The sequence below is a fragment of the Siphateles boraxobius genome, unplaced genomic scaffold (genome assembly GCF_051911475.1).
Source record: "Siphateles boraxobius isolate OS27281-9 unplaced genomic scaffold, OSU_SipBor_1 61, whole genome shotgun sequence".
NCBI lineage: Eukaryota > Metazoa > Chordata > Actinopteri > Cypriniformes > Leuciscidae > Siphateles > Siphateles boraxobius.
Genome location: NW_027509188.1, coordinates 11,270,542 through 11,283,995, shown reverse-complemented (window position 1 = coordinate 11,283,995; position 13,454 = coordinate 11,270,542). Strand labels below are relative to the sequence as shown.

General features: G+C 46.1%; 1 protein-coding gene across 2 annotated transcripts in view; it reads right to left on the bottom strand.

Annotated features, from left to right (window-relative positions):
* Window positions 1–10,527, bottom strand: part of LOC143718316 (tripartite motif-containing protein 16-like) — a 145,666-nt gene extending 135,139 nt beyond the window's left edge. For both annotated transcript variants that reach the window (XR_013196316.1, XM_077209373.1), the window contains exons 1-3: window positions 9,604–10,527; window positions 8,472–8,567; window positions 8,156–8,389 (exon numbers count right to left, since the gene is read on the bottom strand). Coding sequence is in view for 1 of the 2 variants with exons in the window: in XM_077209373.1 (XP_077065488.1) it covers window positions 8,156–8,389; window positions 8,472–8,567; window positions 9,604–10,176 (903 nt within the window). In the remaining variant the exon portion in view is untranslated. The remainder of the gene's footprint in view (window positions 1–8,155; window positions 8,390–8,471; window positions 8,568–9,603) is intronic.
* Between the last annotated feature and the right edge of the window lie 2,927 nt (window positions 10,528–13,454).

The following is a 13,454-nucleotide window of genomic DNA, read 5'->3' as shown; positions in this document are numbered from 1 at the left end:
CACTCTCAAGTTCAGGTTGCGAACACAGGGACCTAGTGCTTCGGCACCTAGCTCGTCTGGGCCTTCGGGTCAACTGGGAGAAGAGCAAACTTTGCCCCGTGCAGAGGATCTCTTTTCTCGGTATGGATATCGACTCGGTCGCCATGTCCGCGCAGCTTACGAGCTAGCGCGCGCGCAGTCACTGCTGACTTGCCGGAGACAGTTCGAGGGCAAGAGTGCGGTTCCATTGAGACTTTTTCAGAGGCTCCTGGGCATATGGCTTCTGCAGCCGCGGCAACGCCGCTCGGATTGCTTCATATGAGACCGCTTCAGCTTTGGCTTCGCGACCGAGTCCCGAGGTGGGCATGGCAACACGGCACCCTCCGAGTAACAGTTACTCCGACCTGCCGTCAGACCTTCACCCCGTGGTCGAACCTCAGTTTTCTACGGGCCGGAGTGCCCCTGGAACGAGCTTCGCGGCATGTTGTTGTAACGACAGATGCCTCCTCCACGGGCTGGGGTGCCATGTGCAATGGACGTGCTGCCGTGGGCTCCTGGACAGGACCCCGTCGCCTCTGGCATGTCAATTGCCTCGAGTTGCTGGCCGTACGTCTTGCTTTGCGCCGCTTCCGGGCCGTGCTCAAGAACCAACACGTACTAGTCCGCTCAGACAATACCGCCACTGTAGCGTGCATCAACCATCAAGGTGGTCTACGCTCCCGCCGTTTGTCGCAACTCGCTTGCCACCTCCCCATATGGAGTCAGAAGCATCTGAGGTCGCTTCATGCCATTTATTTCCACCGGAGCCCTGAACTGTGCAGCCTACGAGCTCTCACGGCTTCAGCCACTCCCTGGAGAATGGCGACTCCATCCCCAGTCGGTCCAGCTGATTTGGGACCAGTTCGGGGACGCACAGATAGATCTGTTTGCCTCCCACGACTCGACCCATTGCGCCCAGTCTTATTCCCTGACCGAGGGCACGCTCGGCACGGATGCTCTGGCGCACAGCTGGCCGCAGGGCCGCAAGTGTGCGTTTCCCCCAGTGAGCCTTCTTGCGCAGACCTTGCGCTAGGTCAGGGAGGACGAGGAGTAGGTCATTCTGGTCGCGCCATACTGGCCCGCCCGGACCTGGTTCTCCGAACTAGTACTCCTCGCGACAGTACCTCCTTGGCCGATTCCCCTGACGAAGGACCTCCTTTCTCAGGGACGGGGCACCCTATGGCACCCTCGTCCCGATCTTTGGAACCTCCACGTGTGGCTCCTGGACGGGACGAAGCAGGTTTGAGTACCCTTCCACCTACGGTGGCGGCTACCATCACTTCCGCTAGAGCGTCGTCCATGAGACACGTCTACGCGTTGAAGTGGAACCTCTTCGTCAACTGGTGCTCTTCTCACCGAGAAGACCCCCGGAGATGTTCGATTAGTGTCGTGCTTTCCTTCCTTCAGGATAGGCTGGAGCGAAGGCTGTCTCCCTCCACCCAGAAAGTCTATGTTGCCGCTATTGCCGCACACCATGACCCAGTCGAAGGTAAGTCTGTTGGAAGGTACGACCTGATCATCAGGTTCCTGAGAGGAGCGAGGAGACTGAATCCTCCTCGCCCTCCTCTCGTTCCCTCTTGGGACCTCTCAGTGGTTCTAACTGCCCTGCGGAGTGCTCCCTTTGAGCCTTTGCAATCAGTGGAGCTTAAGTTCCTGTCTATGAAGACAGCGCTCCTGGTTGCATTGGCCTCCATCAAGAGGGTGGGGGACTTGCATGCATTCTCCGTTGACGAAGCGTGCCTGGAATTTGGGCCGGCTTACTCTCACGTGATCCTGAGACCCCGGCCTGGATATGTGCCCAAGGTTCCTACCACTCCCTTCCGGGACCAGGTGGTGAACCTGCAAGCGCTGCCCCCGGAGGAGGCAGACCCAGCCTTGGCACTGCTCTGTCCAGTACGCGCCCTCCGCGCCTATGTAGACAGGACGCAGTGTTTCAGGACCTCAGACCAGCTCTTTGTCTGTTATGGTGGGAAGCTGAAGGGAAAGGCTCTCTCCAAGCAAAGGTTGTCTCACTGGATAGTGGACGCCATTGCCTTGGCATACCAGCAGCAAGGTCGACCGTGCCCCCTTGGTGTGACTGCCCACTCCACCCGGAGTGTGGCATCCTCTTGGGCTCTAGTGCATGGCGCCTCGCTAACAGACATCTGCAGAGCTGCAGGCTGGGCGACACCTAACACATTCGCCAGATTCTACAATCTCCGAGTGGAGCCAGTGTCATCTCATGTACTCGCTTCAACCAGCTAGTACTGGACCCGCTGAGGTGTCTTCGGTTGCTCGCCATTCCACTCCACGGACTGGATACGTGCGATATTCTCCTCAGGTGAGCTTCCCCGAAAAGCCCTGAGTTCCTCCAGCACTCCTGACGTTGGCGCCAGTGTCTATTGCCTGTGTGTCGGCTAGGTGCCTCCCGTGTGCATGGTCCCTCCCCTGAGCGACCCCCACATGTGTATTCCACTGTAAGCCTCCCGAGCATGTGTCTTTCCCTTGGCAAGCCACCTTGCCACCCCTGGGGTTGAAATATTCCACCTGCGGCTGGACACCCCAGTGTTCTCCATGTCTCCTTCGGGTCACATGTGTATTCTCTAAGTCCCCCCCTCTGGGTTGGCAGTAACTGCATATTTCCCCTGAACTTGGGATATGCTCCCCGGTGTACCTTGGTATTCCTGTGCTAAATAGGAGTCCTTCGTCCGTGCCAGTCTCACGACAGGGATCTCAGATTTACGCAGGGCACTGGAAGACAGCTGAGAAGGTGGCGTGATTAGACTGGTAACCCCATTCGTCGTCATCCGACGTAACTCGGAGTGACAACGAAAGGGAACGTCTCGGTTACGTATGTAACCCTCGTTCCCTGAGTAGGGAACGGAGACGTTACGTCTGCCTGCCACTTTCCGCTGTAACGCGGGGATCGCCTGAGCTCAGTCTTGGCTCCTCAGCGAAGAAACATATCTGCCTGTTGCCGGCGTCCTCCTTTTATACCCACGAGGTGGGGCGGAGTTACGCCATGCAAATTCCACAGACCCATGGCATTTCCTTGCCATTGGCTCGTTTTGTAATACTCGAAGTCGATAGGTGTTCTAAGCGAAACCCCATTCGTCGTCATCCGACGTAACGTCTCCGTTCCCTACTCAGGGAACGAGGGTTACATACGTAACCGAGACGTTTTCTATTCTATGGCACCTTTAATGTTTCAGCATACCAAGACATTTTGGACAATTTCATGCTCCCAACTTTGTGGGAACAGTTTGGGGATGGCCCCTTCCTCTTCCAACATGACTGCGCACCAGTGCACAAAGCAGGTCCATTAAGACATGGATAAGTGAGTTTGGTGTGGAGGAACTTGACTGGTCTGCACAGAGTCCGGTTCTCAACCCGATAGAAAACCTTTGGGATGAATTAGAGCCGAGACTGTGAGCCACGCCATCTTGTCCAAAATCAGTGCCTGACTTCACAAATGGGCTTCTAAAAGAATGGTCAAAAATTCTCATTAACACACTCCTAAACCTTGTGAAAAGCCTTCCCAGAAGAGTTAAAGCTGTTATAGCTGCAAAGGGTGGGCCAACTCCATACAAAACCCTACGGATCAGGAATCGGATGCCATGAAAGTTCATTTGCATGTAAAGGCAGACGTCCCAAAAGTTTTGGCAACATAGTGTATCTTATTCAGGACAGTACTAAATAAAAAATAACATGCATTTTGTAAGATCTCTCTAATTGTGTCAATTTTTTTCACATTTTCACAAATTCTATAAGAGGATCACAAACTTTTAAGCAGCACTGTGAATATGTGTTTAATAGGCATAATTATAATAATAATAATAATAATAATAATAATAATAATAATAATATAAATAAATAAATAAAGACAAGATTATGGATAAAAAGTTTTCTTGTAAACCTATATTATTTTGTTCCTACATATTCTTTCATCATTTATTGATTAAAAAACAAACCTAATTTGAGTGCTGTCTATAGGCAACATCACGCACAATATGATAATTTTATATCATAATTTCTTAATTCCACCCTTATTTTGTCATTTTTAATTAAAATAAATAATATTATAGGCCTATCCATTTCTGAAAATTCCAGGTTGCTATGGTCGGGCAGGTTCTTTACTCATTTAACTCGTGGCCATGAGAAAAATATGTCGTTCCCTCAACACTGGATCTCGAAGCCACGACTTTACACTTTACATGTTTCCACAAGTTAATATGATGTGGCTACAACAAAACTAAATGAACCGAACATGTCCCCACCTGGTCACCCTAATATACTGATCATTTACTAATTGTTTGTTCATCATTTGTTCATGATTACCCATTGTTTATTGAGTTAATGATACAAAAACAATTTTAACATAAATATTTCAATGATTTGCAAGAGATTAATATATCAACTAATAACATATTAATCATCAACAAATGATCTGTTTGATTGTTTCATGATTTACTATTTTTTAAGATAATTTACAATTTTTTAAGATAATTTACAACATATTTATCTTTTATTACTCATTTATAGGCGTATAGTCATGTTTTGAAAATTATTAGTTCATCATTAACTAATAACTTAGAAAATTACTTTTAATTGAAAGGTATTATAAAGTGTTACCCATTATCTAAATCAAATGCATCAGTCATCATCTTAGCTGTATTGCGTAAATTTAAATTATAGAATTATAGAAAAGAAAGAGGCAGATCCGGTGGGAGCAAGGACAAAGGAGGAACCGGAGTAATAATGGGAGCCCTGTGGAGCAAAAGGAGTGGGAGGGCTGAGGCGCAGCCAGAGAATCCTGTGGTGAGTCCTGGATGGAAGCTGGATGAAGCCAGCCGAAAGGGAGGAGTTGGATGGAACTTATGAAGACGACAGGGTCTTTGGATGACCTCCATGGTCGGAACGCAGGAGCTTGGAGGCTAGACGGGACTAGCGGACAAAAAGGAGCCAGGAGGCTGGGTTGGACCAGCAGAGGAAGGAGTGCCAGGGAATTATTCAGAACCAGAAAGTCCATTAGGCCTGGTGGGACCAGTGGAGAAGAAGAGACCTCAAAGGTGGGAGCCTGGATAGGAGTCCATTCCAGAATATGTAGGTCACCATATTAGGGATCCTCCTCCTCTTCACCCACTGTGAAGGAGGAACCACAGGCAGGTGTCTGCTCTGTCTGCTCTTTAAGGCCGGCGTGTGATATAACACAGAGAGTCATCTGGGTAGTGTGCCATGCGATCTAGATTGAGATACTCAATCATGGGTGTGATCCTCAGAGGAACGGTCAAACAATTATGACATTGCACATCTATCAGGTTTGAAGATCACCTGAAGAAACTTTGGTGAAGATTACTCAAAATTGGTAACATCAATTTCACCATGATTTAAGAAATCAGAAGGGAAATTTTGGTTTAAAAAAGGTTTTAAAAATATTGGTTTTAAAATTAAGTTTTTAACTGTTCTTTGCACTAGTGGAGTTTGGCAGCTAAATATATCTCCTAGAAGAAAGAGCTCAGAACATGTTTCCTAAGAGATTTCCAGAGCTGAAATGCATTCATTAGGGGTCTATTTCTAAAGCAATATGATCAGATTAGAATCTACCTTATTATTATATAACCCAACAAACAGAATTCTTGGCAACATTGTAATCAACTGCTCATTTTGCTCTCATGAAATGTTTCTGTTTCTCATGAAATGGTTGGGAGTTCCACGCTGCCTCAGCAGAGTGGGACTTTATAGTAAAGGAGTATTGCAGCTGCCAGTCTCTGCTTTAACCGAGGAGTTTAAGTGTGCCAAGGTCAGACTGGAAATGACTTTAGCAGAGTCACGTGACAAATGTGTAAGGGAGACAGCCCCTGTGGTAAAAACTGGTAGAAAGTGGTCAGCAAAGAAATCTGTAGTAGAGGCAAAGGCTGACCTTCAAATTGGGGATATCGTGGGACAGGTACAGCATGGAAGAGGGGGTTTTGGGCTCAGTTTAGCTCCTCCTAAATGGCACAAGGCAGGCCCAGCCCAAAGGAGGAAGCTGGTAGTCAACGAGGTGCGAAAGCAGGAGGAGAGGATGAGATGTATAAAGGCCATTTCCCAGGCCAAGCAGATGGGAGAGTGTGGAACAACGCAAAATGGGCTGGCAAGACCTTTGGTCAATGGAAGAGAGTAGGATCAGTTTCCTTATTAGGTCAACATATGATGTTCTCCCATCACCGCAGAACCTAAACCTCTGGGTAGGAGAGGATCCATCTTGTCCTTTGTGTTCATCACCTGCCACATTAAGGCACATTTTGACAGGATGTAAGGTGGCTCTTAGCCAGGGTCGGTTTACTTGGCGCCATGACCAAGTATTGCGATGTTTGGCTTTAGCATTGGAAGGCAAGCGTAGTATGACCAATAAATTGCCGCCTGTTCTAGCAAAACATTACACGCAGAAGACAATATTCCTCCGCCCAGGCGAGCAACCACCAAGAAAAGGTGCTAACACCAATTCTCGCCCAGGACAACTGGAAGCTGCTAGGGACTGGAAGATGCTGGTTGATCTTGATCAACGGCTTATTTTTCCACCTGAGATTGCCACCACTAACCTACGGCCAGATATTGTTTTGTGGTCTGGATCAGCACGCATTGTTCAACTGATAGAGTTAACAGTGCCATGGGAGGATGCGGTAGATGAGGCATATGAGAGGAAGAAACTGCGGTATGCTCATCTGGCCACTGAAGCAGAACAGCGAGGATGGAGAGTCCAGGTTTATCCAGTGGAAGTGGGTTGTCACGGTTTTGTGGCACACTCTACAACCCGGTTCCTCAGAGACGTCGGATTCAGTGGCCAAGAGTTGCGTCGTACAGTAAAGAACTTATCTGAAGCAGCAGAAAGGAGCAGCAACTGGCTGTGGTTCAGACGGAAAGATTCTAGCTGGCTGTGTACAGGCCGCCATGCTACGGTTTCGTAGAATTCTTGAAAACTTGAAAGGTCTGTTGGTTTATTTGTATAGGTTGTATAGTATTTACAGTCATTACGTTCCTGTGTATATTGCGTGAATGACGGGTGGTTGGGCAGATATTGTGTTTTGCGGTAGGTGGTATGCCATACGGAACCGTTGCCACTGAAACTGCATATTAACGCACCAGTGGGGCTCGACAGCCTTAGTCAAACGGGTTGGCGCGTATGGTTGGGTTGCGGAGAGATTGTGAGATTGTGGTTAGGTCTCAGCAGCAACTGTTGGTTTATTTGTATAGGTTGTAAAGTATTTACAGTCATTACGTTCCTGTATATATTGCGTGAATGACGGGTGGTTGGGCAGATATTGTGTTTTGTGGTAGGTGGTATGCCATACGGAACCGTTGCCACTGAAACTGCATATTAACGCACCAGTGGGGCTCGACAGCCTTAGTCAAACGGGTTGGCGCGTATTGTTGGGTTGCGGTGAGATTGTGGTTAGGTCTCAGCAGCAACTGTTGGTTTATTTGTATAGGTTGTATAGTATTTACCGTCATTACGTTCCTGTATATATTGCGTGAATGACGGGTGGTTGGGCAGATATTGTGTTTTGTGGTAGGTGGTATGCCATACGGAACCGTTGCCACTGAAACTGCATATTAACGCACCAGTGGGGCTCGACAGCCTTAGTCAAACGGGTTGGCGCGTATGGTTGGGTTGCGGAGAGATTGTGAGATTGTGGTTAGGTCTCAGCAGCAAGAGGGAAGTAGAGGTCAGTAAGCTGGGCTGAGTTGAGTGGGGGACGGAGGGGGGTGACTCTGGGACGCCAGAGTCACTGTCGAGCCCTCTTGAGGTGTCGTGGGCTAGTCGACGAAACACTGAGGACGGAAGGTGCCCACTTGAAGACCCTAGAGATGTTCCCTACTCCGCTCAATCCAGAGGGTTGTTATGGGGGACCGCACTGTGGTTGCAGCCGTTGTGTGTGCTGACGCGCAATACACTGTATTAACACCAGACAGAAGATTCACGTCACTAGATGGAAAGAAGCGTAAATGGATGGAGAAGCATAGGTTACTGTAAAGCTACGTCTTAGTTGGTGATTATCTTGGCGAAAGCCGAGTACAAATCAGCATGAAGCTTTAACATCTACTCTCGTGTAATGGAAATCTCTGTGAGTCTCTTGCTCAAGTTCACTATGATCATGTTCTTCTAGATCTCTGTTACCTGCAGGAAATGGATGTAATCCTGTGTGTGTGAAAGCTGCTCCAGCTCAGCGTCTCTCCTCCTCAGATCATTGATCTCCTGCTCCAGTCGCTCCAGTCGTTCTTCAGCTCGACTCACTGCAGTCTTTTCCTGATCTCTGATCAGCTGTGTCGCCTCAGAGCAGATTCTCTCAATGGAGCGGATGAGCTCAGTGAAGATCCTCTCACTGTCCTCCACTGCTGTCTGTGCAGAGCGCTGTTAGACACACATCACAATCACACAGTGTCTTTAGTGAGTCCTGTCTGAGACGTCTCAAACTTCTCTTCTCCAGACTCACCTTATGAGACGCCACAGCCTCTCTCAGCTGCTGAAGATCTTTCTCTCTCTGCTGGATCCTCTGCTGGAACGACCTCTGTGTCTCCTTCAGCTGCTTCTACACCACAAATCAATAACAGAGATGTCAGTTTATAATGCTGTCACATATCTGTCAGGGTTCTGTCACCTTCTGTCGGTGTAATTTATTCTTGGTTTTGTGACAGAGCCCAAACACTCCTGTATTGTCTTGTCTTTGTGCGAGTGTCTGTGTGCCTTGTTTCATGTTCGAAGCGTGATGTTCGGATTTCGGCCCTCATGTCTAGTTTGGTTTCGGTTTCTGTGCCGGGATTCGGACATTCATGCTCCTTGTGTTTGTATTATGTTGTGAGTGCACAAGATAAGCATTCGCTCGTTCTCGTGCGCTCTGTCTTTATGTTGTATGTTATGTTATGTTATGTTATGTTATGTTATGTTATGTAATGTTCTGTTATGTTATGTTATGGTATGTTATGTTATGTGAGTATGCGGTTATGAGTTTGCTCTGGCCATATGCTATTCTGTCTGACAGTGGTGCTGTGTAGTCTGTGTAGCATGCAATTCGTGTTTCCATCGGCCGCGTGCTTACATGTCTTTTATGTTAAGATTCACATTGACAGTGTTTCTGCTGCGTAACAGTATTTCTGTTGATGATCGGGAATGAGTCAAATTTATATGACGATGCGCATCCCATTTCCATCAAAATTTGATTTTGAAAACAGAACAGAAGCCAAAGCTTGTAGTGAAGCTATAAATTAGTTAATATGGACTGAGTCAGATTTACTGAAAAGAAAGTGTTTTTTTGTTTGTCACTGCATTTAACTTGTGTTATTCTTGAAAGAGACATATTTTTTCAAACAATCTTAGAATGTTTTCTATTATTTTATGTTGCTTCTTAAAATCCTGTTTGGATTGGAACAAAATGTTTACGGTTCATTTTCACCATATTTTCTGTTATGTTCAGTGCGGAGCACAAATAGACTGAGCAGTGAAAGTCCACTTGCAGCTGCTGTTCACTTCTGCTGCGACTGAAGTGTGAATGATGTTACCTGATCATATGAGTGCCAATATAAATAGTGTCAAAACAATTTCATCAGTGTCTACTTTATAGTTCATACCTGTTTCTCTGTCCTATGCGCTGCAGCTGATACAGTGTCATGGTTTTTATGTTCATCCATCGTACACAGCAAACATATAAACTTCTGATCAGTATGGCAGAAAACCTCAAGGAGTTTATCATGTGTTTGGCAGACCATCTCCTGCAGTCCTCCAGTGGCATCAGTCAGATTGTGTCTCTTTCTTTTAAAGAAACTCTCATGTTGTTCAAGGTGATTCTGACAGTAAGAGTTCAGACACCCCAGACAGGACTTGACGGCTTTGCGTTTTCTTCCATCACAGACGTCACACTGCACATCTCCAGCTCCAGCGTAACAGTCAGCAGGAAGTTTAGTCTTCTTCAGTTTCTCCACCACTTCAGCCAGCATGGTGTTTTTAGTTAAAGCAGGTCTTGGACTGACGGTCTGTCTGCACTGAGGGCAGCTGTAGACTCTCATCTGATCCTCCTGATCCCAGCGTCCTGTAATACAGCTCAAACAGAAACTGTGTCCACAGGGAATGGCCACTGGATCCTTCAGGAGATCCAGACACACTGAACACAGGAACTCATCCTGAGAAATTCTCGCTTCTGCCATTTTACTGCATGAATACAGAGACACAAACACACAACGGCTCAACTGCACTTCAGTTTCAGTTTCACTGAACTGAAGAGTTTCCTGTTTCCTGGTTCTGTGTTTGAGTGATGTGTGAAAAACATGTGCCTGCAAATCTATAAAGCAGGTTCCTCACTCCTAGTGCAGTGGGTTTCTGTCTGCGTTGTGTTTTCTTCTTAATAAAAGATATCCCACACGATGATGCAGTTGTGATGTGATTTAGTCTCAGCTTCTCTCAGTTTCTGTATCAAAATATAACAGACCCCATCAGACAATTCTAACAAGGAGAATCTCTGGTCCGTGCCTCTCATCGCCATTACATCTTGCGAAAGAGAGAGGGCGCCCGGAAATTACATCAGCTTTATCCTTACACGTACACTTGCGTAATGGCGCTTACTTAACATTTTATACAGATTAACACATTTATAAAAAGGGTAAAACAAAGACAATAACACGGAAATACCAAAAAAATAAACTAAATATTATATATATATATGTATATATATATATATATTGAAAGAAATTAACAACATATTTTGATTATGGTCAAATGACCATAGATTACTCGATTCTACTTTCTTCCAAAACAAATTAATTCAAAATAAAATGCCCTTAAATGAATACCATTAGTTAACAATTCTTCCAATAATCTAGTGTAACAACATACACTCGTCACATCCATCCTCACTGTTTTACACTAGATTATTGGACAGGCCAACATTTTGACATATCAGTGATGTCATTTCATATAAACCCCCTTAGGTTATACAGCTTTAAAGCCATCTTGTTAAATATTTAGATAAATCCGGGGTAGCTAATCCACAATCTGTCAAGGAGCTCAGATAAATGGAGGACTCAATTGTGGTGACAAACGTGAGTAAAGTTAATTAGAAAACTTCATGTCATACAATGGACAGGGTTAGCATGTGTTCTTCACGCCTGAGTCTCGTCCCAAGATGGTCGTCACTCCGGGGTCTCATCCCGAGATGGTCGCCACGCCGGGGTCTCGTCCCGAGATGGGCGCCACGCCTGGGTCTCGTCCCGAGATGGTCGCCACGCCTGGGTCTCGTCCCGAGATGGTCGCCACGCCGGGTTCTCGTCCCGAGATGGTCGCCACGCCTGGGTCTCGTCCCGAGATGGCCGCCACGCCTGGGTCTCGTCCCGAGATGGCCGCCACGCCTGGATCTCGTCCCGAGATGGCAACCACGCCTGAGTCTTGTCCCGAGATGGCCGCCACGCCTGGGTCTCGTCCCGAGATGGCCGCCACGCCTGGGTCTCGTCCCTTGATGGTAACCACGCCTGAGTCTTGTCCCGAGAAGGCAGACAGTACTCATGATCCGACCTGGTCGGCTGCACGGCCTGCTCCGTCCTGGTCACCTGCACGGCCTGCTCTACCCAGGTTGCCTGCACTGCTTGCTCCACCCTGGCCGCCTGCAAAGCCTGCTCAATGGACCTGACCTAAGATAAAGTCTATATAACTCCTTTACTGGCAACTGAAAATACAGGAAATTAGCGTTACATCATCTAGTTCTAAACAAATTCCACAGAATTATACAGGGGGGGGGGGGATTCTATAGGCTAGATTCTATAGGCTACTCCACATAAAAAATGTGAAGAAATGTGAATGTGTAGATTGTGTAGTATGTAGACACATACTATTAACATTACCTCTGGCCTCTCCGTGGCTTCAGAAACTGTTTCTTCATCCCCATCATCCTATGAAGATGAGCATTTAGTTGAGAACACTTTATAATACTATTTGTCATAATTTATGGTGTATTGAGTAGGCTACTTCCAACTGCCTGGGGTTCTGTTGGGACAGGAAGCTCCAAAAGACAGATATTACCATCAAAATCTGTTGGGAACAACAAAAAACCCATCCCAAAGTAAAATATCTGGAAATATCAAAAATAGCCTAAATAAAAAATAACACATATGCTCAAGCCTTACCTGATTGAATAATGTTTTTATATTTCATTTTCAGCTGCTGCCACGTTCTTTTAATGCCTGCAGGATTGCACATGAAAATTAAAATGAGGTTGAATAACATACTGTTCTTCCAGTTTCACCTCTGATATTATAACAGTTGGGCAAGTAACTCTAAAATAGTTAATAATTACTAACTACAAATGACATCTTCAATAGTGTAATTAGATTAATGTAATAATTACTATCTCTAGAAAGTATTGGTCTACTTATTACTAATTACTTTCTAAATCCCAGATCAACCTCAACCACTTGAGGAAAAAAAATGCACTTTTAATGCTTTCAAATTAACAATATACAATTGCAAGAATTATTCTTGAATTGACCAAAGTGTGTAGAGGGAGAAGGTTACATTAGTGTTTACGCAGTATTTAATGCAATGACATCAGATTTTACTTTATATTACAGAATTAAGAGTAACCCCTTTAATTAAATTACAGTATTTAGATTACTTGGTAATTAATTAAACCCCACTATATAACAGTAATTATAGTCGAGCAACTATTTTCTCCCAAACTAACTCTCTGTCCTTAGCCACTGCTGCCGTGTTGCTTAAAAAAAATGTGTTCGTACTCCTTATTGAAACGGGCCCCTGGTCAACTATAGCAGACACACTAAATTGCTCTAGAGATCTCAAATTCAGGGTTATGCAGAGGTCAGCGAGGGAGAGATTCAACTTGATTCAGGCGAAATACAAGGCCAGAAACAACAAAGACGAGAAAAGCAGTGGCACATCGGCAGAAATAACAGAGCTTGATGAACTCATTGAAGAAATAACAGAGAAATAAAGAGCACCTTAGGAAAACAAAGGGAGTGATGAGAGTATGAGGAAGTTAGAGACGGACAAAGTAGAAGAGGCAAGTTAGAGGGCCATGGAGGGGACTGCATTGGTACAGGTACGAGAACTGCATTGAGCGGCAGACCTGTCTCTCCGTGCTACTAAGGAGACGGCCCACGTCACTATGGAGAGACACTTGTGGCTGTACTTGTCGGGCATCGGTGAGAAAGACAGGGCTTTTCTCTTTGATGCCCCGCTTTCGCCTTCTGGCCTCTTAGGTGGCACTGTAAATAATGCCGTTGAGGGGTTTCAGGACGAGAAGCGACAGTCAGTCGCATTTAAACAGCTTATCCTCCACCGTCATTCCAGATATGGACGCTTTAGCGTTAAGTTCTGCCAGGAAGACTCAATTGCTATGTCACTTATTACCTTCTCATCTATTCAATCGTGTCTAATACTTGCGGTATAAAAGACCGGTACTTACACATGACCGAGT